The sequence below is a fragment of the Symphodus melops genome (assembly GCF_947650265.1).
Source record: "Symphodus melops genome assembly, chromosome: 2".
In the NCBI taxonomy this organism is placed as follows: domain Eukaryota; kingdom Metazoa; phylum Chordata; class Actinopteri; order Labriformes; family Labridae; genus Symphodus; species Symphodus melops.
The window spans coordinates 723,023-745,266 of NC_136692.1; the positions used below are offsets into that span (position 1 = coordinate 723,023).

The window sequence follows — 22,244 nt, forward strand, 5'->3', positions numbered from 1 at the left end:
ACGTTCGTGTGTTTTCATTCTGCATTCAACTAAATAAGGAATATAACCGGACTGCTCCTTTAAGCTCTCAAACATCTTCAGCCCTTTTTCTTTCTTTACTCGTCTTTGGAGCTGCAGCTGCTCTCTCTCTCTCTGTGCACGGCCAGTTTTTCATTTTTGCCAAATGTATAATCTGTTAAACCGTCGCTGTTTTGTTTATGTATTGAAATAAAGAGTGTTGAGTGTCTTTGTGAAGAATACAGAATGTTACAGAAGAAGTTACATTTCACAGAACCCTCAAGTCCCAAAAACTCATAAAAAGACGAAAACAAGATACCTGGACAACATGATCATCAAACTTCAGTGACGCAGTAAGAAGACTTGATATAAGTAAGCAGTTACCTCTGGTGTTAAAAAATGAAGCAGTGTTACATCCTGCAGTACCCGGAGTGTCCACTAGAGGCTGGCTGCAGTACCTGGAGTGTCCACTAGAGGCTGGCTGCAGTACCTGGAGTGTCCACTAGAGGCTGGCTGCAGTTCCTGGAGTGTCCACTAGAGGCTGGCTGCAGTTCCTGGAGTGTCCACTAGAGGCTGGCTGCAGTACCTGGAGTGTCCACTAGAGGCTGGCTGCAGTTCCTGGAGTGTCCACTAGAGGCTGGCTGCAGTTCCTGGAGTGTCCACTAGAGGCTGGCTGCAGTTCCTGGAGTGTCCACTAGAGGCTGGCTGCAGTACCTGGAGTGTCCACTAGAGGCTGGCTGCAGCAGCACAGGAAGTCACATACACACCCATTCAAACAGCCTGTTTTTACAGCAGACATGAACATGTTTACAGCCTGCTTCAAAAAACCAAATAGGTGTGATTAGCTCATGTCTCCATCCACACACACTGTACGGGGGGAATGTTTTGATGACTCAGCAGTTTTGATTGGATGAAGGATCAGAGTTATTCACAATAAGGCGTGTAGCTGAGCTGATTGACAGGTGGGCGCCGTGTAGCGGTTTGTCAGGAGGCTTAAAACCCGCCTCAGCTCTCAGCCTGTCGTTAGCTTGACTCAAAGTTAGCCTGAGACAGCATTTCCAGCACGGAGACCGCCATCCATGGGACTCCAGCGCCCCCTGCAGGGACACACGGGGGACTCCAGCGCCCCCTGCAGGAACACAAGGGGGACTCCAGCTCCCCCTGCAGGAACACACGGGGGACTCCAGCTCCCCCTGCAGGAACACACGGGGACTCCAGCTCCCCCTGCAGGAACACAAGGGGGACTCCAGCGCCCCCTGTAGGGACACACGGGGGACTCCAGCGCCCCCTGCAGGAACACAAGGGGGACTCCAGCGCCCCCTGCAGGAACACAAGGGGGACTCCAGCGGTGGACAGGAAAGTGAGAGAGAGAGTGAAATGATAAATGAAAGGAGCCACAGATCGGACTTGAACCCGGGCTGTCCACTTTCAGGTCATTTGTCTCTGTACATGGGCCAGAACCGAACTGCTAGCACATGTCCCCCCACGATCCAATCCAATCCAACTTTATTTAATGAAGCACTTTAAAACAACCATAGCTGACCAAAGTGCTGTACAATAAATTAACAAAAAGAGAAAAAGGCATAATACGCAATAATTTAAAAGACATAAAAACGCGGTGTAAGTGAATCTTCAAGGAAATTAAGAAAAATATATTCAAATGAAAAAAAAAAAAAAAAAAAAAAAAATATATATATATATATATATATGTGTGTGTGTATATATATATATATGTATGTGTATATATATGTATATATATATATATATATGTATGTGTGTGTGTATATATATATATATATATATATGCATGTTTTGGTCAGGAAAGGGGCTCGTGCCGCACTGCTAACATGGGGATGAAGGTTTGTTTTGATTGGTGATCTTTGAGGCCTCCCCTCAGCTGCGACGAGCCTCCGAGATGGAGAGAAAACCTGTTTGTGCTGCACTATCCTTCTTGCAAAGATAGTTTGTTTTTCATGTCATGTATCACTCTGATGCAAAAATAAAAAACCATCTCGGGACCTCGTCACCTCAAGTTATTGTCTTTGATCTGTTATCTACAAGTGTGTTTGATGTAGCTCACTCTTTGCCTGTGTTGTAATTTATTTATTTACAATGTTTTTTTTATTTGTTTGTCTTTTATTATTTTTCAGTGGGGCCACTTATTGCACTCATTTCACTGTCTGAAAGTTATTTATTTATGTTCCACCAAGTGGTCCTCTTTGGTGTGGTCCAGTGGAATTAAGTGTGTACCGAGCAGAACCGAACTGAACTGGCCCGTTTAGTGGAAATAGGGTTTTAGTTTGTATTGGGAACATTCTGCGAGTGTCCAATATTCATGAAGAAATAAACATAATAATACACAGGAATACCTGTTCTCAATCTGTAAGGTTAAAGCTATGGGTTAAGGATAAAAACAATTTGAGTGGGACATGAGCGTGAACATATATTGATACATCCTGGTGCTTAAATCTAAAGGCCTCGCGTGTGGTTCGGAGTGAGAGTGAGTCCTCTTGTTAATAGACGATCTTCGGTTTGCACCTTCCACCCCTCCTCTCTCTCTCTCCCTCTCTCTCTCTCTCTCCCCCCTCTGCGGCTCTCTCTCTCTCTCTCTCTGCTGGCGCTGCAGTGAATCTCTCCCCCGCTGCTGTCACAAACCGTGAAGTCAGACAGCCGGTGGTCCCTTCCTGACCGTTAAAAGTCACAAATCCCGTTTAAACGTCGCCGTTATCTCACCGTGTCGGCCCGTTAACGGACCCGTGCGTTTCTCTCCCGGCAGCTGAACACCCCACGGCGGCAAAATGGTAAGAAAAACCTGCCTTTGATTCATTTATTTATTTTTTTTAATGATATTGTCAAACCTCATTTTGTGAGAAAAAAAACCCAGCTTCTCCTTCGACTGCACTGTTAGCCTGATGCTAACCTGCTCGCGCTGCTAGCCACCATTGCTAGCACAGCGCTGACATACGAAAAAAAAACAACACGTAACGTTTGTGTCAGTTAGTTTATTATTACGACATTTAAGGTTTATTTACGACGCACACGCTGTTATACTTGAACACATGCAGTGATAAAGATGTCTGGAGTGACAGAATGAGCCTTACAGCTAGCTTCACAGGGTAGTATTAAGGCTTTGCTAACGTGCTAGCTGTTGGTGCGTCAAGTGCGCAACAACGAACAGCGTAAGTGACGTAACAATCCTACAAAATAAAAGCACGTTAACGCTTTAAAAATACTACTCTACATTAACTATACATTTTGTTTATCAAATGATCGATTTAAATGATTAATCAGCTATTTTATATATGTAATGTGTCTTAAAATGGGTCAGTAATATGAATTGTGATACTTAAACAAAAATAATGAGTTAATATTTGCCATAAGTCTCATTCCAAAGATCATCAATACTGAAATAACTTCCCCATCAAAGTACATATTTTAATTTTGACTGATAAACAAGGACAAGGAGCTTTCAGTCTGTCTCGTTACAGCCGTGATGCCCTGTGATTAAATTGACATTAGGAAGAATATCTAATGGATTACAGATCACTGATGTGATCTTACTATGAAAGGCGACCTGCTGCTCTGTGGGAGAGAGAGGGAGACACCTTTTCAAACATATTTCTGATCCGTGAGCTAATCAACACTAAATGCACCTTTAAATGAAGCCTTGGTTTTTATTTGTCCAAAGTGCAGCAACACCAGGCTGGTAAAAGGGGCGGGGCCTAAAAGTGGGACGGGCTTTTATTCCAAGTTTTGTGACCGTTTTAAATGAGTTAGTTTCTGGTATTTTAAGCTTTAGGGTCAAAGTAAGAACTAAAGATGTGAAGTGTCTTTAAAGTGTTGGTACTTTTTCACATCATGGATCCTCGTAGTACCAGAGATTATATCAATTTAGTACATGTGGTATCGATGTAGCGCACATTTGTTTGCAGACACAATCTAAGTGTTAGCATCTTATCATCATATCCACTGTGTACTTTGTTTGAGATGATCGCTTGGCTGGAGTGCTGCTGCCTCGGTGCAGAAAGTCAGATTCCTGTCTGCTAGAAACCAGACAAACCTGAATCTAAAACATGAAGAAAAGCAGCAAAGCTTTGTTTCTTTCTGCTGGTTTGAGATCGAATGGCTGATTTAATTTTCATCACTTTACTGTTTGTGTTTGTGTTTCTAATGATGAGCCTGTTACTGTTGTCTTTTTAAGAAGTGTACCTGAACAAGCTGGTGTTTTTATCTGGGTCAGGTTAGTGTGCTTTTTGGATCTTATTCCATGAACACAATCTGTGTGAGTTTGCCTGCTTTTGACCGTTTTATTTTGAAAATACTGACCGGAAGTGCTACTCTGTTTAATGTTAGAAATGCTCGATGTCCGTGTGAGGTCGGTGTTATTGAATCAAAGATTTTTTTCAGAGTACCTTTCGATGTGTGTTTTTTTTTTTTAAAGCCGCCCTACTTTTAGATGGTCGTCGTTTTTTAAATCCTTTCAAAATAAAGCTTCATTATTGGGCCGATTGATCTAAAAATAAGAGCTAGGAGGAGCTAAGAGCTATCACAGGCCACACAACGACATCAGTAAAGCATCGATGCTGTGTAGGAGTTCAGAATCACCTTTCTACCTCACATGGATCATTTCTACACCGGATCCTGGTTCTGATGGTATCCTGGATCTGCTGCTCATACCCCTGCAGACATCTGGGCTTATGGTTTAGCATCTTATTAGTGAAGTGGGTGTACGTCCCAGATGTGCTGGTGTGGTAGGGCTGGGTGTTTAGAGTCCTGAGCCGGTCCATCACAGGATCCACTTCACCTGCTGGTCTTTATGGTAGAACAGCAGAGGCGTATGAAGGATGCTCCGAGCAGAACTCAAACACACAGCGGCCCTATCTGACATCATTTACACGTTGATACTCCGTGTTTACAGTGACGCCACCTACTGGCAGAGACAGTCAGTGTGACGTGTTTCACTCGTTTACCATCACATGACCTTTTTACTCTGAACTTTATCTCAGTTAGTTTTCTTACATGTTGAACCTGCAGTGTTTCCTCAGTGATGGATTCATGGTTCATTAATGGTTTGATTTGTTTCCGTGTAAAGCACGTTGTGATGCATCGTTGTATGAAAAGTGCTTTACAAATAAAGTTTGATTGATTCAAATGTACACCACGTGCTTTGACTTCCTGTTGTGACAGTTCACAACAGTTTTGACTGCTCTCGTGTTTAGTGCTCATAAAATCTCCTTCGATTCAAACAAACAGTCAGCCAATCACAACGTGCTACATCACCTCACAAACAGTCAGCCAATCACAACGTGCTACATCACCTCACAAACAGTCAGCCAATCACAACGTGCTACATCACCTCACAAACAGTCAGCCAATCACAACGTGCTACATCACCTCACAAACAGTCAGCCAATCACAACGTGCTACATCACCTCACAAACAGTCAGCCAATCACAACGTGCTACATCACCTCACAAACAGTCAGCCAATCACAACGTGCTACATCACCTCACAAACAGTCAGCCAATCACGACGTGCTACATCACCTCACAGACGGACAGTCGATCACGTCGAGGAGATGGCACCACGCGGCACGTCCTGTATCCTGTTCATCAGCGCAGGGCAGAAGAATTATTAGTGTGTGTGTGTGTGTGTGTGTGTGTGTGTGTGTGTGTGTGTGTGTGTGTGTGTGTGTGTGTGTGTGTGTGTGTGTGTGTGTGTGTGTGTGTGTGTGTGTGTGTGTGTGTGTGTGTGTGTGTGTGTGTGTGTGTGTGTTGCAACAAATAAACAAAGCTACCAATCCCTGGCTCGTCTTAAGCTCTGACCTTTCATCCAATTATGGCTCAACTTGTCACTCCAGAAAAAGACGTGACATGTTGTGAGGTGTCGACGCGGTCCAGACTCGGACCTGAACATGCATCGACACTTTTACACAGAAACATCAAACTTCTGTCTTTGCTCGTCTGTAAACTTAGGCCCCGCCTCTCTGCGTCCAAACCTTTATTAGGATGTCAAGAGATAAGACGTTTGGCGAGCTGCTTCTACTCCTCATGTTGTCGGGCTGTCACCAGGTTCTGTCGGGTCATTTTCTCTTATTTTGGATTAGCTTGGCGTGTTACTTATTGACGGCGTGCACTCAAACAATGCATGTAAACATAAACATTAGATTATAGGGATCAAAGGGGCGTGCCTGCGGTTGCCACGGTGATTCAGAAGCTGCCTGTCCCATCGTGGAGGTAAAGTCAGCCACAGTCTTCTCTGGTTACCTGTCGATGAAGGTGATAAAAGACGGCGTGCTTCCTCATACTGCTGCCTCACCTCTCGTCTCGCCGTGTTAAAGAAGCGTGTGAAATCTGACACGCTAGTGCCGTCAGCTTCCCCCAGATTTAGTGCACAATGGGGGGGGGGGGGGGGGGGGGGGGTTTCCTCATCCCAGTGTGTGGACTCACAGCTCAACATCTCACAATGCACATGCAGGTATGGAACCGTGGATGGCTCACTGGGATGTTAAATATCCCAGTGTACCCCCCAGTGTTCTGCTGGGAGGATCGCTGCCTTGCTCCAGAGCTGCTTCCATCACGGCTACAGTAGCTGGGATGTGCTGAACCAGGATGCTAATGTGATGTAATTACTGCTATTTTTGGACAGTTGCTGTGTATGAATGCGGGGAAATAGGACAGTGGCGTTCTGTGTGTGATGAGTTCGGATGCTTTAATCGGCAGCTGAACGCTGAAGAGTTAAAATCTTAATGTGGGTTAAAATTGGAGTGATGGATCCAGGATTGTGTGGACATGAGCGAGAAAACGCCCACACTGAGCCGGCCGAATTTGGAAAACATCTTTTTCTCTCCTCACAGGGCCTCCACACACACACACACACACACACACACACACTCTCTGAGCTGCTGTGTTTCATCCTGAAAAGCTGCTTCTGGAAGATGCTGCGCTCGTTTAAAAATGCTGATCTCATGTAACGGAGAAGACGAGGCCGTGACGAACACGTGGTGGAGCGAACGTGACGAGATGGTCGAGAGCACGCTCAGTCTCAAACGTTACAGCCATCCTTCTGGATCACATGATCTCTAGAACTGGTCTCCTGGTTTACTGAGGCTATAAACCAATCGATGCACAAACAGCTGGCAGAATTCATGTTCAGGGGCGGGGCTGATGTGGCTCTCCGTTCCCTCTGTAGACATGCAAAGATTTCTAATCTCATTAACAGAAAACTTTGAGTGATTTCAGTTGATTATTTTAAGGCTGATAAGAGTTTCCATTGCAGCCATGTTTTCATAGGTTGACTCATTTAGCTGAAGCTTGACTGAGAGGCAGGAGAAAATGTGTTTTTAAATCACTCTATAGCTTTACTTTTATTCTCCACCGCGACGGCTAAGTTGAGCTAATTCACTGACGGGTGACGGGTGCTAATTCCCAACCCTGAGCGTCTCTGCTGGACACTCTGGATGCAGATAATGCTCTTAAATCCATGTAGCGCCCCCTGCTGGTGAAAGAGAACTGCTAGTTTAATACGTCTGTGTTTATAGCAGAGATAAATGAAACGATCTCGACTGTGTGTGGATACGCTAATCTGGATGAATCGGTCGGGCTCTTCCTGTAGCAGCTGATCAGTGTGTTGAGCAGAGGACTGACCGGGGAGGATTCTTCATCATGATGAGGATCACTGTTTGTCCGGCTCATAGCGTCCGTGTGGCCCACCAATCAGGATCTTTACGACACAGGTTCAAGACCAATCTGGGTCTTCCCTGAGGATTGAAGTGAAGTCCTGAAGGTGTCGCTGTGGGTGGGATTAAAGCCAGGACTGACTGCTGGATGTGTTTTCATCTCGTGTATTTAACGGGCAGCGATGCAGCTCGGGTGTGATTGACAGGCTCAACGTTAACGCAGAATAATCGAGCCCTCGTATCGTCTTAGCTGCTCCAACACTAATTATGACACCTTGCTTTGCTGTCCGGGTGAAAAGTGCAGGGTCACTCCTGCTTCATAAAGCTGTATAGCAACATGTAAGGGCTTTAATGCGTTTGTGTAATTAAGGAAAGCACTCTGGATCAGATTGTTGTTTTTGCAGCAGGAGTTTCATGCTGGCTGGTAGATGATGGATGTGGGTAAGCCATCCACTGAGCGCACAGACGGAGGCGGAGAGGGTGTAGAGGCTGCAGCACAAGTGAGGCAGAAATAAAACAGAGCCTGAATCGAAGCACTACAGAGGAGTTAGCTTCTCCGCTCACCAACACAGAAACAGGAAGAGAAAACCTGATGGTGCAATGATCGTTCTGTTTGATCGTCCCAATATAGTCTGAGAGATTACGTTCATGTGTGTGCGGAGAAATCACTCCCATGATTCCCCGCCAGCCTCAGCTTTTTCTTGTTTTGATTGTTTTGCCCCCTGGTGGTTGAAAACCGTATGTGTAATCCTCTCCTGCACAAACAAGCCTGACTTACACAATATAAAGAAGCTAGCTCTGTCTGAAGTCAGTTTCTCCAGCCAGCAGTGTCGGGCGTCACGCTGTGGATGACATGATGTGCTTCACGTTGTGTAAGGCGTTTTGAATCTCACACATTAGCCATCAACGGCTCTGAAGAGTTAATGTGGCCCTCGTCACCAGCCGAGGAGGAAAGCTGCGGCCTCGTTCGAGCAGCCCCGTTCAATTTCTGCAAGTCCTCCAGAGATGGGACGAGGCAAATCAAGGCGGCGTGTTGACCTCGTTTTCAGAGTCCAGATCATTCTGTCGCTCATGCATAATGAAGAAACGCCAACGATTAGCCAAGAACGAGACACTGACAAGTTCTCTTCATAGAAGTCTATAAACACACGTCTAATGGGTTTCTGTCAGACGTCTCATCACATTAAATAAACATCTTGTATACATGTGAGAGCTCTTCTCTGTTCTCTACAGAAACTCTTTGATTTTTCCTGTTTGTGTCTTTTTAAAATGCATTTCTAAATCTGGATGTTTGTTTTTAACGTCAGTGTTTCTCTTGTTTCAGGGAAATGAAGCCAGTTATGCTCTGGACATGTGCTCGCACTGTAAGTACCCATCAATGTCCTTTTTCCTCTTCCTCTTTCCTCTCTGTGGTTCAACACTTTTATTAGACAAATATCTGTGAAATAAATATCTATAAGATCTCTGTGAGGAGGGAAATTAGGCCTAGAATGATCCGGCACAGCAGGAGACCTGAGGGAAGACAGGAGGGTCTAACCCTAACCCTAACCCAGGAGGAGGTGTTAGGGGACTTCATAAAGGACTTAGTGAAAGGTGTTAGACTTCATAAAGGACTTAGTGAAAAGTGTTAGGAGACTTTATAAAGGACTTAGGAAAAGGCGATTGCGATGTTTTGACAATCCGACTGCACGTTCACTCGGTGATGTCATAATTATGTGACGCTGCGGAGGTTAGAGAGTCTGTCTACAGTCTGAACTACAGTTTACAGAAAGTGAAGTTTATAAAAAGCTGATGTAAAAATGTTTGATCCTTCTTACAGGTGAAATAATCCTAAAAACCACGTGGTGTGAAGAACAATAAAAGGTTTTATTAGACACCAGGAAACTTCACTGTGATGGTTTTATAACATGTTCACAGTTTAACTCTGGATAGTTTAAAGTTAAAGTAAATTATTACAGAGATAACTTCTATGATCTTTACTTTTAGGTTTTATTGGCCTGTTACAATTTATCATATTAAATCATCAAATAACATCAAATCATCTCCACAAACATGATACAAGAATGTATAAAAGCACACACACACACACACACACACACACACACACACACACACACACACAATAAAAAGAAATGAAATAAACACAAAGGCTGTAAATAATAATAAATCAAATCAATATGCAGATTGTCTCCACATGTCTCCTCTCACAGATCCTTAGTTTTCCTGAACGCTCCGATACGGGTCGGACGAGCGAGTCACTTTAAAAGTTGCTGCCGCAATGAATTGTGGGTCGGCACTTTCTTATCTCCTTTCATAAAGGATGCTCCAGTGTTTCCTAAAGGAGGTTATAAAGGAAGCATTGAGCCTCTTTTCCTTCACTTTAAGAGAATTCAAGTGGCCGCCACCTGACTGCTTCCAGGGTTAAAGGAAACAATGTGAGTGAAAGTGGACAGGAGGGACAATCTGTACGCACCCCGTCTTTTATATCAGGCCTGACGAAGGCCATTAAACCAAAGCGTGTCTGCCTCATTTATTATTCATACTGCAAGTGTTGCTGGGACTTTTTGACCTCTTACCTGGGTAGTTGGTGAAGTCGTGTGTCTCTGCTTCTTCAGTGCTCTGCTAGTCTGAGATGCACTCACACGATCATCACCACATCAGCATTATCCACACGGAAACGTTGATTTGATTTCTGGAAGTCACTTGTGACTGCCCACTATACCCGAGACCAGAGTGCTCTGAGCCCGAGAAAAGACCGGGACGTTTAAGAATCCAGAACGAGTCAAGACCAAGACCAGGGCAGGACAAGGTCGGAAAATAGCAATGGCGGTCTTGACCGCTGTTTATTTAAAACAATCTGGAGACCAAGACAAGACCAAGTATGGACGCTTTCGATTCTGTGAGACCGACCACAATGGTCTCAAGACCGGTCTTTAAACCAGAACTGATCCTGAATACTTCAACACCACCGTGCACTGATGGAAGGGATCATCTGGGGAATACTTCAGACGTCTTTGTGCTGAGTTTGCAGCGTGATGATTGGCCCTTGGTGGATGCAAACATCACCACATGCTGCACCTTCTCCCCGTTGGCCTCTAATGCAGACTCCCGACACTCTTCAGCTCAAAATGCCTCATCGCTCTGCAAAGGTCAGCGTCAGGGCTGCTGGGAAAACCTCGTTTATATTTAGTCCAAGTAATATCCCATTTTTAATTAGCTGGTTGCCTTTCTCTCACTGCCACCCCCTCTTCCACCTCCTGAGAGAACAACTTGCTGCTTAATAAGAAAATAATGACTCTAAGTTCTGGACCTAATTGCTCAATAGCGCCCCCCTCAGGAAGACGGCAGAGGAAGCTGAGCTCAGGTGTCAAAGTGATGTCATTAATGAACCCTATTTTTGTGACCCAGTTGGTTCCCACTGGGGGTTTTGACTTTGGGGTGATAAGAAGTCCAACCAGCAGCTCTCGGCAAACCTCCCCAGTGTGTAATTAGAGAGGTGTTGGGTTTACCCACCTTGTTTTGTGGAGGCGTGAGTTAGCAGAAGTCAGTCTGGCTGGCTCACCTGATTGTGCTGCATTTCCCAAAACAACTGTCAGACTTCAAGGATGTTTTATTTATTTATTCTTTATTTATCCCTGTGGGACAACTCAAAGACACAGAAGCAACAAGCGGTCGACCACAAGAGCAGTGACTGGATACGGGTCATACACCCCCGACCCAGCAGGGGGAGCAAGTCAGAGTTAAGTGTCTTGCCTAAGGACACATCGGATATGTTGCTCACAGTAGCCGGGGATCGAACCGTCAACCTTCCAGTTGAGACACGTGGACTCTACGAACTGAGCCCCTAAAAGCTACAGCTGCCCCTTATGTTCCAGATGCTCCTGGACTCCCCGTCCTTCTTTACTCTCAGACCATCAATGCACACGTAATCTAATATTTAAATCAGGACAGTAAATGTGTCAGATTACAGCCACAGGCTCATTTCCACCTGTCGTCCCTCCCTAAACAAAGTTACATAAAACCACAAACAAAAGCCAACACAGAGCAACAACACATCCTTTAGTTCACAGAGACACATGTATACCAGTATAAAGACGGGCTGTTTGATTTGTCCAGAACAAACCAGTAAAAAGTGACCATCAGTGAGACGGGTCAATCAGGACTTACTCAGACCTGGTCTCCAACAACAACTGTCAAACACGTCAAACATACAGTGATGTCACTAAATAGGATGGTATGAACTCAGAGGAGAATCAATACATGAAGTCTTTGATTATTTCACTGCGACAGGACAGATGATCAGAGGGGCAGAGTTTTCACCTCCTGCATTAAGTTCAGGACAGAAGAAGGGGAAGAGTTTCTCAGTGAAGGAGCAGTCTGTAAAGGAGTAGATCAGAGCTGCAGAGTCCACGTCATAAAAGGAGACCAGACCCTCCTCATAATCCACAAACACCCCCACCTTCTCAGGAGGACTCTTCAGAGACAGATGGACTGGAGAGTCAGTACAGGCTTCATACTCATTTCCATTTTCCAAACATATAGACCAAAAACCATCCTCAGGACTTGCTGTGATTCCTCCCTTCCGGTTGATGGACTCTCTGGCCACTCCTAAATACCAATCAGTCTTTCCTTTAACCTGAACCTCAAAGTAAAATCTGCCTGAAGAGAAACTCTGCTTTCCTAAAACACCAACACAAAAAGAGAATCTCTGTGGGTTGTCAGGTAGATTCTTCCTCACATCACCAAGATGAACTTGTTTCCCATCATCAGACAGGATGAGATCAGGATGAGCTGTATCAGGATCAAGAGTTACATCCACATCATACTGCTGGACTCTCTTCAGCTCAGCTTGATCCAACTTCTTCATCTCTTCACTGAGAGTCTCCTCCAGCTGAGCCACAGCTTTCCTCACAGTCCCCTCATAAAGTGGTTGACAGACATTAACCTCTGTCCAGTCTTTGGTGGGTGGAGCAGAGTTAACAGACTGGACTGTCTGGATTAGATGGAGGTGGTCTTCAGAGCGTGAGAGCTGCTGCACATCAGTGCTCCTCTTCATCAGCTCACAGATTTCCTGCTCCAGCTCTTTGATGAAAGCGTCGGCCTGTTTCTCTGTTGTTTTCAGCTTCTTTTCCATCGTGTGGATGAACTCGGCCTGGCCTCTCTCAACAGACTCCTTCAGAGCGGTGAAGACTCGAACACCTTCTGCCATCTCTCTGTCTGCATCGTCCTTCCTGAGGTCCACTGAGTGTTTGATCTCCTGAATCTTCACTCGTCTTTTCTGGATCATCTGCTGAATGTCAGCCTCTGTCTCCTGCAGCTCTGCCTTCTTTTCTTCATATTCTTCTTTCAGAGGAACAACCTCGTGTGTCTTGTGGTCTAAAACAGAGCAGAGCATGCAGACACTGGTCTGATCGGTCTTACAGAACAGCTCCAGAGGTTTATCGTGCTTGGTACACATCCTGTCCTCCAGGTTCTCCACAGGGTCGATCAGCTGGTGTCTCTTCAGACGTGGAGCTGTCAGATGAGGCTCCAGGTGAGTCTCACAGTAGGAGACCAGACAGTCTAAGCAGGACTTCAGGGCCTTCAGTTTGGTTCCAGTGCAGACTTCACAGAGGACTTCTCCTGGTTTGGACTCTTGTAGCTCTGAGCTGCTGCTGCTGGCTTCCTGCTGAGCTTTGTCTCTGAACTGACCGACCATCTCAGAGAACAAAGTGTTGACCCTCAGTTTAGGTCTTTTAGTAAAAGCTTCCTTACAGATTGGACACCTGTACTGGTCGCTGGTGTTCCAGTGTTTGGTGATGCAGGTTTTGCAGAAGTTGTGTCCACATGATGTGCTAACGGGATCATTGAACACATCCAGACAGATGGAGCAGAGAAACTGATCCTCAGACTGATGATAGTTTGCAGCAGCCATATCTACACACAGAGACAGAAAGAAGATATTATGAATTTACATGATTTACTGTTTGGAAACTGGAAAGAAGGGGTGAAGGATTGACTGATCCGAGTACATCCTTCTGTGGAGCTCTGGGTTGGTTAGAGTCACAGTATCGCTGGCCTGATTCTAAAGTTCAGACTCAGTTTGTTGTTCTCAGCGTCTGTAATCTCACAAGGCTCCAAGTTTAACCAGAGAACGTGCGAGGTTAATCGACTAAACGTTGAAACGTCTTCCTTGCTAGTCTGCACCAGAATTCTGAGTCGCTCAAACACATTTTTAATATTTTATGTTTACCCTTAATGCTGGCGTCTTAAATCTCGTTTACACCAAACGGTTCAGCTCGGTTCGTCTTGGTACGGCGCACATTTTGTGGCTATTCCATGTAATAAGGCCGGGAAAGATCCCCAAATAACCGATCCAAACGGTCCTACTCTTAGGGACCCTTCTGTTGGGGTGCCAAGAATATCTGACCCTAAAAGGTGGAGATACTCTGCAGTCAGTTGATTGGTGGAAAGAATCGTCACTTTCCGTGTGACAGCGGCAACCACAACCCCGCCGTGTTCAGTCGATTGTTTACGTCTGTGTTTCTTCTCGCCGCACACAGCCTTCTCTGAAACAAAGCTGGATGAGTTTAGTAATAAAGAGTCACATGACAGTGACAGAGGAGATGAACTGCTGGATGTCTTCATCATTTGTTTTGTTTGTGTAGCGTTTTTCTCCTTTGCTGAATTTACTAGCGGGTTGGCTGTTAGCGATTAGCTATTATGTGACGCTATTACGTAGCTATCGGCATCCAGCTTACACGCCGCCTGTGAGGTGACATTCTATGTCCCAAAAGCCAGAAGTTGTGTCCGTGGATCGGGTGGCACTCGATGGCGGTGGCCTCGGCATCACCGTAAGGTGCCGACGGTCTCCTCTGTGGGAGGTGGGCCACCAGGTGCTGTCCTACAGGCCCCAGCCCCAGGCCTGGCTCCAGGGTGGTGCCCCAGCTGCACATAGGGGGTCATAGGGGTTTTTTAAACTGCTTTTGGACTGACCCGTCACCTAGAACCTGTTTGCCTTGGGAGACCCTACTGGGGGCATAAAGCCCCCGACAACATAGCTCCTGGGATCATTCGGGTACTCAAACTGCCCCACCACGATAAGGTAGCGGTTCAGGGAATCAGCAGAGTTTATGTCACTGAAGTAGATCATAACAGTTCTAGTTTGTGTTCGCCTGTTTGAACATGGCTTTGTAAGTCCACAGTTACCTTGTTGCAAAACTCAGCATTTTCATTGGCTGGTAATTTTTAAAGTTAGCTGTAATTTATTTTATTTGCGCGATTCAGGACGATGATGTATCACTGTATCGGTATTTTGTCCAACTTGTCCACATGATGGGACAGAAATAATTCATGTTTTTGGAGTATTTGAAGTAATCTTGAACGAGCAGTTTTTAACTGCTGAGAACAACAAAGACCAATGTTGCTGCATTGTATAGCTAGAGCGCCCTCTGCTGGGGAAAGAGCTGATTTTGACCTTTACTGTTTTAGTGCAGAATTATTATTTTTAACATTTATTTTTGGGCATTTTTACCTTTATTATAGAGGGAGGACAGTGGATAGATGTGGAAGTCGGGGAGAGAGAGAGTACAGCCTCAATACACTGCGCCCCCTTCAGTGCAGCATTTTACTGCATACAAATCTTTTCTGACTTCTTCAAATAAAGCCTCATTGTGGTTTCGCCATGTTGAGGCTTTTATTGTGAAACAGCCAGAGGAAATAGAATTCAGTTTGGCAGCAGGACAAATCAGAGATCAGAGAACAACGATACCAGGAAGTTAGAAAAAAAAAACTCCAAATGAGAGAAACAAACACACACACACACACACACACACACACACTCTCTCGTGTAAATCCTGGTTGTTCAGAGTGTAAACATGATCAGCTGTACTCACCAGTGTTTGCAGAGACTCTGCTGTGTCGTTGACAAAGATCAGATGAAATCGCTTTAATTTGTTTGAAGACAAACGGAGACCTTTCTGGACGGCTGTGTGGTCGACACCCTGACAGACTTTAAGTTTCGTTTCTTCAGAGTGACGCTGAAGCTCTCCTCCCTCAGCTGTAGCTCCGCCTCTTCCTGCAGCTGGTTTCTTCCCTCTGAGTCACAGGGCTGTTGTGAAATAGCTGCTTTGACTTCATCCATCGATTACAGTCCCATGTTTCAGGAGAGGTCGGTGCTTGTTGTGGCAGCAGAACAGAACTGATCACTTCCTGTTTCTTCATGTTGGGCTCCATCTGGTGGTCGTTGTGTGTCACAGCAGCAGTCAGAGGTCTACATGGAGAGTAGCAGGATGGAACTTTGGGGTGGAAAGAAATCCAACCAGCAGCTCTCAGCAAACCTCCCCAGTGTGTAATTAGAGAGGTGTTGGGGTTACCCACCTTGTTTAGTGGAGGCGTGAGTTAGCAGAAGTCAGTCTGGCTGGCTCACCTGATTGTGCTGCATTTCCCAAAACAACTGTCAGACTTCAAGGATGTTTTATTTATTTATTCTTTATTTATCCCTGTGGGACAACTCAAAGACACAGAAGCACCAAGCGGTCGACCACAAGAGCAGCGACTGGATACGGGTCATACACCCCCGACCCAGCAGGGGGAGCAAGTCAGGGTTAAGTGTCTTGCCTAAGGACACATCGGACACATGTATACCAGTATAAAGACGGGCTGTTTTATTTGTCCAGAACAAACCAGTAAAAAGTGACCATCAGTGAGACGGGTCAATCAGGACTTACTCAGACCTGGTCTCCAACAACAAGTCTTAGTTTCAGAATCCCATATTTACAGATTTCTTGGACTTGTTATCAACACTATCAGACGTTCTGCTGAACTTGGTCTCAGAGACACTAAAGACATTTCACACAAATATAAACTTATTGAATTATTCTCTCCTGCAGTTTGTTCCTCTCCGTCTTTAAAGGGTTAAAATAAACATAAATGATGCGTCTCCATGATGAGCCAATCAGAACAGTTTGTTACCTGCTGTATTTACGAGGACGAACTTCTGAACTATAAAGTCAATCAACGAACACGATGATCTGATTCTGTCAAACACGTCAAATATACAGTGATGTCACTAAATAGGATGGTTTGAACTCAGAGGAGAATCAATACATGAAGTCTTTGATTATTTCACTGTGACAGGACAGATGATCAGAGGGGCAGAGTTTTTACCTCCTCCATTAACTTCAGGACTGAAGAAGGGGAAGAGTTTCTCCGTGAAGGAGCAGTCTGTAAAGGAGTAGATCAGAGCTGCAGAGTCCACGTCATAAAAGGAGACCAGACCCTCCTCATAATCCACAAACACCCCCACCTTCTCAGGAGGACTCTTCAGAGACAGACGGACTGCAGGGCCAGCACAGGCTCTGTACTCATTTCCATTTCTCAACCTTATAGACCAAAAACCAGCCTCAGGACTCAGTGTGATTTTTCCCTTCCTGTTGATGGACTCTCTGACCACTCCTAAATCCCAATCAGTGTTTCCTTTAACCTGAACCTCAAAGTAAAATCTGCCTGAAGAGAAACTCTGCTTTCCTAAAACATCAATACAAAGAGAGAATCTCTCTGGGTTGTCGGGTAGATTCTTCCTCACATCACTATCATGAACTTGTTTCCCATCATCAGACAGGATGAGTCGAGGATGAGCTGTATCAGGATCAAGAGTTACATCCACATCATACTGCTGGACTCTCTTCAGCTCAGCTTGAACCAACTTCTTCATCTCTTCACTGAGAGTCTCCTCCAGCTGAGCCACAGCTTTCCTCACAGTCCCCTCATAAAGTGGTTGACAGACATTAACCTCTGTCCAGTCTTTGGTGGGTGGAGCAGAGTTAACAGACTGGACTGTCTGGATTAGATGATGGTGGTCTTCAGAGCGTGAGAGCTGCTGCACATCAGTGCTCCTCTTCATCAGCTCACAGATTTCCTGCTCCAGCTCTTTGATGAAAGCGTCGGCCTGTTTCTCTGTTGTTTTCAGCTTCTTTTCCATCGTGTGGATGAACTCGGCCTGGCCTCTCTCAACAGACTCCTTCAGAGCGGTGAAGACTCGAACACCTTCTGCCATCTCTCTGTCTGCATCGTCCTTCCTGAGGTCCACTGAGTGTTTGATCTCCTGAATCTTCACTCGTCTTTTCTGGATCATCTGCTGAATGTCAGCCTCTGTCTCCTGCAGCTCTGCCTTCTTTTCTTCATATTCTTCTTTCAGAGGAACAACCTCGTGTGTCTTGTGGTCTAAAACAGAGCAGAGCATGCAGACACAGGTCTGATCGGTCTTACAGAACAGCTCCAGAGGTTTATCGTGCTTGGTACACATCCTGTCCTCCAGGTTCTCCACAGGGTCGATCAGCTGGTGTCTTTTCAGACGTGGAGCTGTCAGATGAGGCTCCAGGTGAGTCTCACAGTAGGAGACCAGACAGTCTAAGCAGGACTTCAGGGCCTTCAGTTTGGTTCCAGTGCAGACGTCACAGAGGACTTCTCCTGGTTTGGACTCTTGTAGCTCTGAGCTGCTGCTGCTGCTGGCTTCCTGCTGAGCTTTGTCTCTGAACTGACCGACCATCTCAGAGAGCAAAGTGTTGACCCTCAGTTTAGGTCTTTTAGTAAAAGCTTCCTTACAGATTGGACACCTGTACTGGTCGCTGGTGTTCCAGTGTTTGGTGATGCAGGTTTTGCAGAAGTTGTGTCCACATGGTATGGTGACAGGATCATTGAACACATCCAGACAGATGGAGCAGAGAAAGTGATCCTCAGACTGATGATAGTTTGCAGCAGCCATATCTACACACAGAGATAGAAAGAAGATATTATGAATTTACATGATTTACTGTTTGGAAACTGGAAAGAAGGGGTGAAGGATTGACTGATCCGAGTACATCCTTCTGTGGAGCTCTGGGTTGGTTAGAAAGTCACCGTATCGCTGGCCTGATTCTAAAGTTCAGACTCAGTTTGTTGTTCTCAGCGTCTGTAATCTCACAAGGCTCCAAGTTTAACCAGAGAACGTGCGGGGTTAATCGACTAAACGTTGAAACGTCTTCCTTGCTAGTCTGCACCAGAATTCTGAGTCGCTCAAACACATTTTTAATATTTTATGTTTACCCTTAATGCTGGCGTCTTAAATCTTGTTTCCACCAAACGGTTCAGTTTGGTTCGTCTCGGTACGGCGCACATTTTGTGGCTATTCCATGTAATAAGGCCGGGAAAGATCCCCAAATAACCGATCCAAACGGTCCTACTTTTAGGGACCCTTCTGTTGGGGAGCCAAGAATATCTGACCCTAAAAGGTGGAGATAAACTCTGCAGTCAGTTGATGGGTGGAAAGAATCTGTTAGCGATTAGCTATCATGTGACGCTATTACATAGCTGATGCGGTTATCGGCATCCAGCTTACACGCCGCCTGTGAGGTGACATTCCATGTCCCAAAAGCCAGAAGTTGTGTCCGTGGATCGGGTGGCAGTCGACGGCGGGGGCCTCGGCGTCACCATAGGGTGCCGACGGTCTCCTCTGTGCGAGGTGGGCCACCAGGTGCTGTCCTACAGGCCGCAACCCCAGGCCTGGCTCCAGGGTGGTGCCCCAACTGCACATAGGGGGTCATAGGGGTTATTTAAACTGCTTTTGGACTGACCCGTCACCTGGAACCTGTTTGCCTTGGGAGACCCTACTGGGGGCATAAAGCCCCCGACAACATAGCTCCTGGGATCATTCGGGTACTCAAACTGCCCCACCACGATAAGGTAACGGTTCAGGGGATCAGCAGAGTTTGTCACTGAAGTAGATCATAACAGTTCTACATCCAGCCTGAACCCTGTTTGTGTTCGCCTGTTTGAACATGGCTTTGTAACTCAGCATATTCATTGGCTGGTAATTTTTAAAGTTAGCTGTAATTTATTTTATTTGCGCGATTCAGGATGATGATGTATCACTGTATCGGTATATTGTCCAACTCCTGAACTCCTCTGTGGTGGGTACAGAGCTGGACTCTCTGGTGACAGTGGTAGAGAGGAGGACTCTGGACAAAATGCTCTCCATCATGGACAACACACACCACCCTCTGCACAGCACCTTCACCGGGCAGAGGAGCATGTTCAGTGACAGACTGCTGTCACAGTCGTGCTCCACGGACAGGCTCAAGAACTCTTTTGTCCCCCTATAGGCCATAAGACTGTATAACACTTCACTGTTACGGCAGGGAAGAAGCACACGCTGAACCCTGGACTCATTTTTCACTTTTTTTCTCATTCCTCATCTGCACTGCTGACCTCAGAGTCAGCCTCCAGTTAGACACTTTAATGCATATTGATAGTCACCTTACTGAGCACAGGTCACTTTAATGATAATCACCCTAATCATGTCTGGTTTCATCCTACTGTTGTGTTATGCTACATCTGTAATGGTTGACATGATCACCCTAACTAGGTCAAGTTTCACTCTATTGTCTTCAACACTTAATGCTAATCTGCTCCTCAATAGTTGGGTACTTTAATGATAATCACCCTAATCACTCCTGGTTTCACCTTATTGTTTTGGACACTTAATGCTAATCACTGCTCCTTTATGTTGCTGAGCACTTTAATGGCCCAGTCTGCATCGCTGCATTGACTGTTTAATGACTGTACTCACACCTCTGGCACTACCTCAAACACCTCTGTACATGCACATGGAACTAGTTTCTAGAAGGTCAGCACTTTGTTTCTAAGGCTCTTTAACTGTTTACAGGTCTCTTTTAACCAACACATGAAATAATTCATGTTTTTGGAGTATTTGAAGTCATCTTCAACGAGCAGTTTTTAACTGCTGAGAACAACAAAGACCAATGTTGCTGCATTGTATAGCTACAGCGCCCTCTGCTGGGGAAAGAGCTGATTTTGACCTTTACTGTTTTAGTGCAGAACTATTATTTTTTTCGAATTTATTTTTGGGCATTTTTTTCCTTTATTATAGAGGGAGGACAGTGGATAGATGTGGAAGTTTGGTAGAGAGAGAGTATAGCCTCAATACACTGCGCCCCCTTCAGTGCAGCATTTTACTGCATACAAATCTTTTCTGACTTGAGTGAAAACAAATTTCACTTCCTTCTCTGCTTTCTTCAAATTAAAAGCCTCATTGTGGTTTTGCCATGTTGAGGCTTTTATTGTGAAACATCCAGAGGAAATAGAATTCAGTTTGGCAGCAGGACAAATCAGAGATCAGAGAACAACAACGATACCAGGAAGTTAGAAAAAAAAATGAGAGAAACACACACACACACACACACACACACATACACACACACACACACACACACACACACACACAGTGTATTAAGCTAGAGTACAGAGTGAGGTGAAGAGCTGAGTGTAAATCCTGGTTGTTCAGAGTGTAAACATGATCAGCTGTACTCACCAGTGTTTGCAGAGACTCTGCTGTGTCGTTGACAAAGATCAGATGAAATCACTTTAATTTGTTTGAAGACAAACGGAGACCTTTCTGGACGGCTGTGTGGTCGACACCCTGACAGACTTTAAGTTTCGTTTCTTCAGAGTGACGCTGAAGCTCTCCTCCCTCAGCTGTAGCTCCGCCTCTTCCTGCAGCTGGTTTCTTCCCTCTGAGTCACAGGGCTGTTGTGAAATACCTGCTTTGACTTCATCCATCGATTACAGTCCCATGTTTCAGGAGAGGTCGGTGCTTGTTGTGGCAGCAGAACAGAACTGATCACTTCCTGTTTCTTCATGTTGGGCTCCATCTGGTGGTCGTTGTGTGTCACAGCAGCAGTCAGAGGTCTACATGGAGAGTAGCAGGATGGAACTTTGGGGTGGAAAGAAATCCAACCAGCAGCTCTCAGCAAACCTCCCCAGTGTGTAATTAGAGAGGTGTTGGGGTTACCCACCTTGTTTAGTGGAGGCGTGAGTTAGCAGAAGTCAGTCTGGCTGGCTCACCTGATTGTGCTGCATTTCCCAAAACAACTGTCAGACTTCAAGGATGTTTTATTTATTTATTCTTTATTTATCCCTGTGGGACAACTCAAAGACACAGAAGCACCAAGCGGTCGACCACAAGAGCAGCGACTGGATACGGGTCATACACCCCCGACCCAGCAGGGGGAGCAAGTCAGAGTTAAGTGTCTTGCCTAAGGACACATCGGACACATGTATACCAGTATAAAAACGGGCTGTTTGATTTGTCCAGAACAAACCAGTAAAAAGTGACCATCAGTGAGACGGGTCAATCAGGACTTACTCAGACCTGGTCTCCAACAACAAGTCTTAGTTTCAGAATCCCATATTTACAGATTTCTTGGACTTGTTATCAACACTATCAGACGTTCTGCTGAACTTGGTCTCAGAGACACTAAAGACATTTCACACAAATATAAACTTATTGAATTATTCTCTCCTGCAGTTTGTTCCTCTCCGTCTTTAAAGGGTTAAAATAAACATAAATGATGCGTCTCCATGATGAGCCAATCAGAACAGTTTGTTACCTGCTGTTTTTACGAGGACGAACTTCTGAACTATAAAGTCAATCAACGAACACGATGATCTGATTCTGTCAAACACGTCAAATATACAGTGATGTCACTAAATAGGATGGTATGAACTCAGAGGAGAATCAATACATGAAGTC

At 45.3% G+C, this 22,244-nt stretch overlaps 2 protein-coding genes and 1 long non-coding RNA gene across 4 annotated transcripts in view; 2 read left to right on the forward strand and 1 right to left on the reverse strand.

Annotated features, from left to right (window-relative positions):
• Positions 1–22,244, forward strand: part of LOC306818603 — an 85,576-nt gene that overhangs the window by 34,476 nt on the left and 28,856 nt on the right. The window lies entirely within an intron of this gene.
• ppp3r1b (protein phosphatase 3 (formerly 2B), regulatory s1ubunit B, alpha isoform, b) overlaps positions 2,550–22,244 on the forward strand; it is a 35,573-nt gene continuing 15,878 nt past the window's right edge. For both annotated transcript variants that reach the window (XM_079337052.1, XM_079337053.1), the window contains exons 1-2: positions 2,550–2,798; positions 9,000–9,039. In XM_079337052.1, coding sequence (XP_079193178.1) covers positions 2,796–2,798; positions 9,000–9,039 — 43 coding nt within the window. In that variant the 5' untranslated portion in view covers positions 2,550–2,795. The remainder of the gene's footprint in view (positions 2,799–8,999; positions 9,040–22,244) is intronic.
• LOC306819926 (uncharacterized protein) lies at positions 11,285–21,123 on the reverse strand. Its single transcript, XM_079337551.1, has 5 exons — positions 21,024–21,123; positions 16,785–18,421; positions 16,679–16,692; positions 15,550–15,665; positions 11,285–13,591 (listed from the first exon to the last, which is right to left on the reverse strand). Exons 2-5 carry the CDS (start codon positions 18,417–18,419, stop codon positions 11,949–11,951), a joined length of 3,408 nt encoding a protein of 1,135 aa, XP_079193677.1. The 5' UTR covers positions 18,420–18,421; positions 21,024–21,123; the 3' UTR covers positions 11,285–11,948.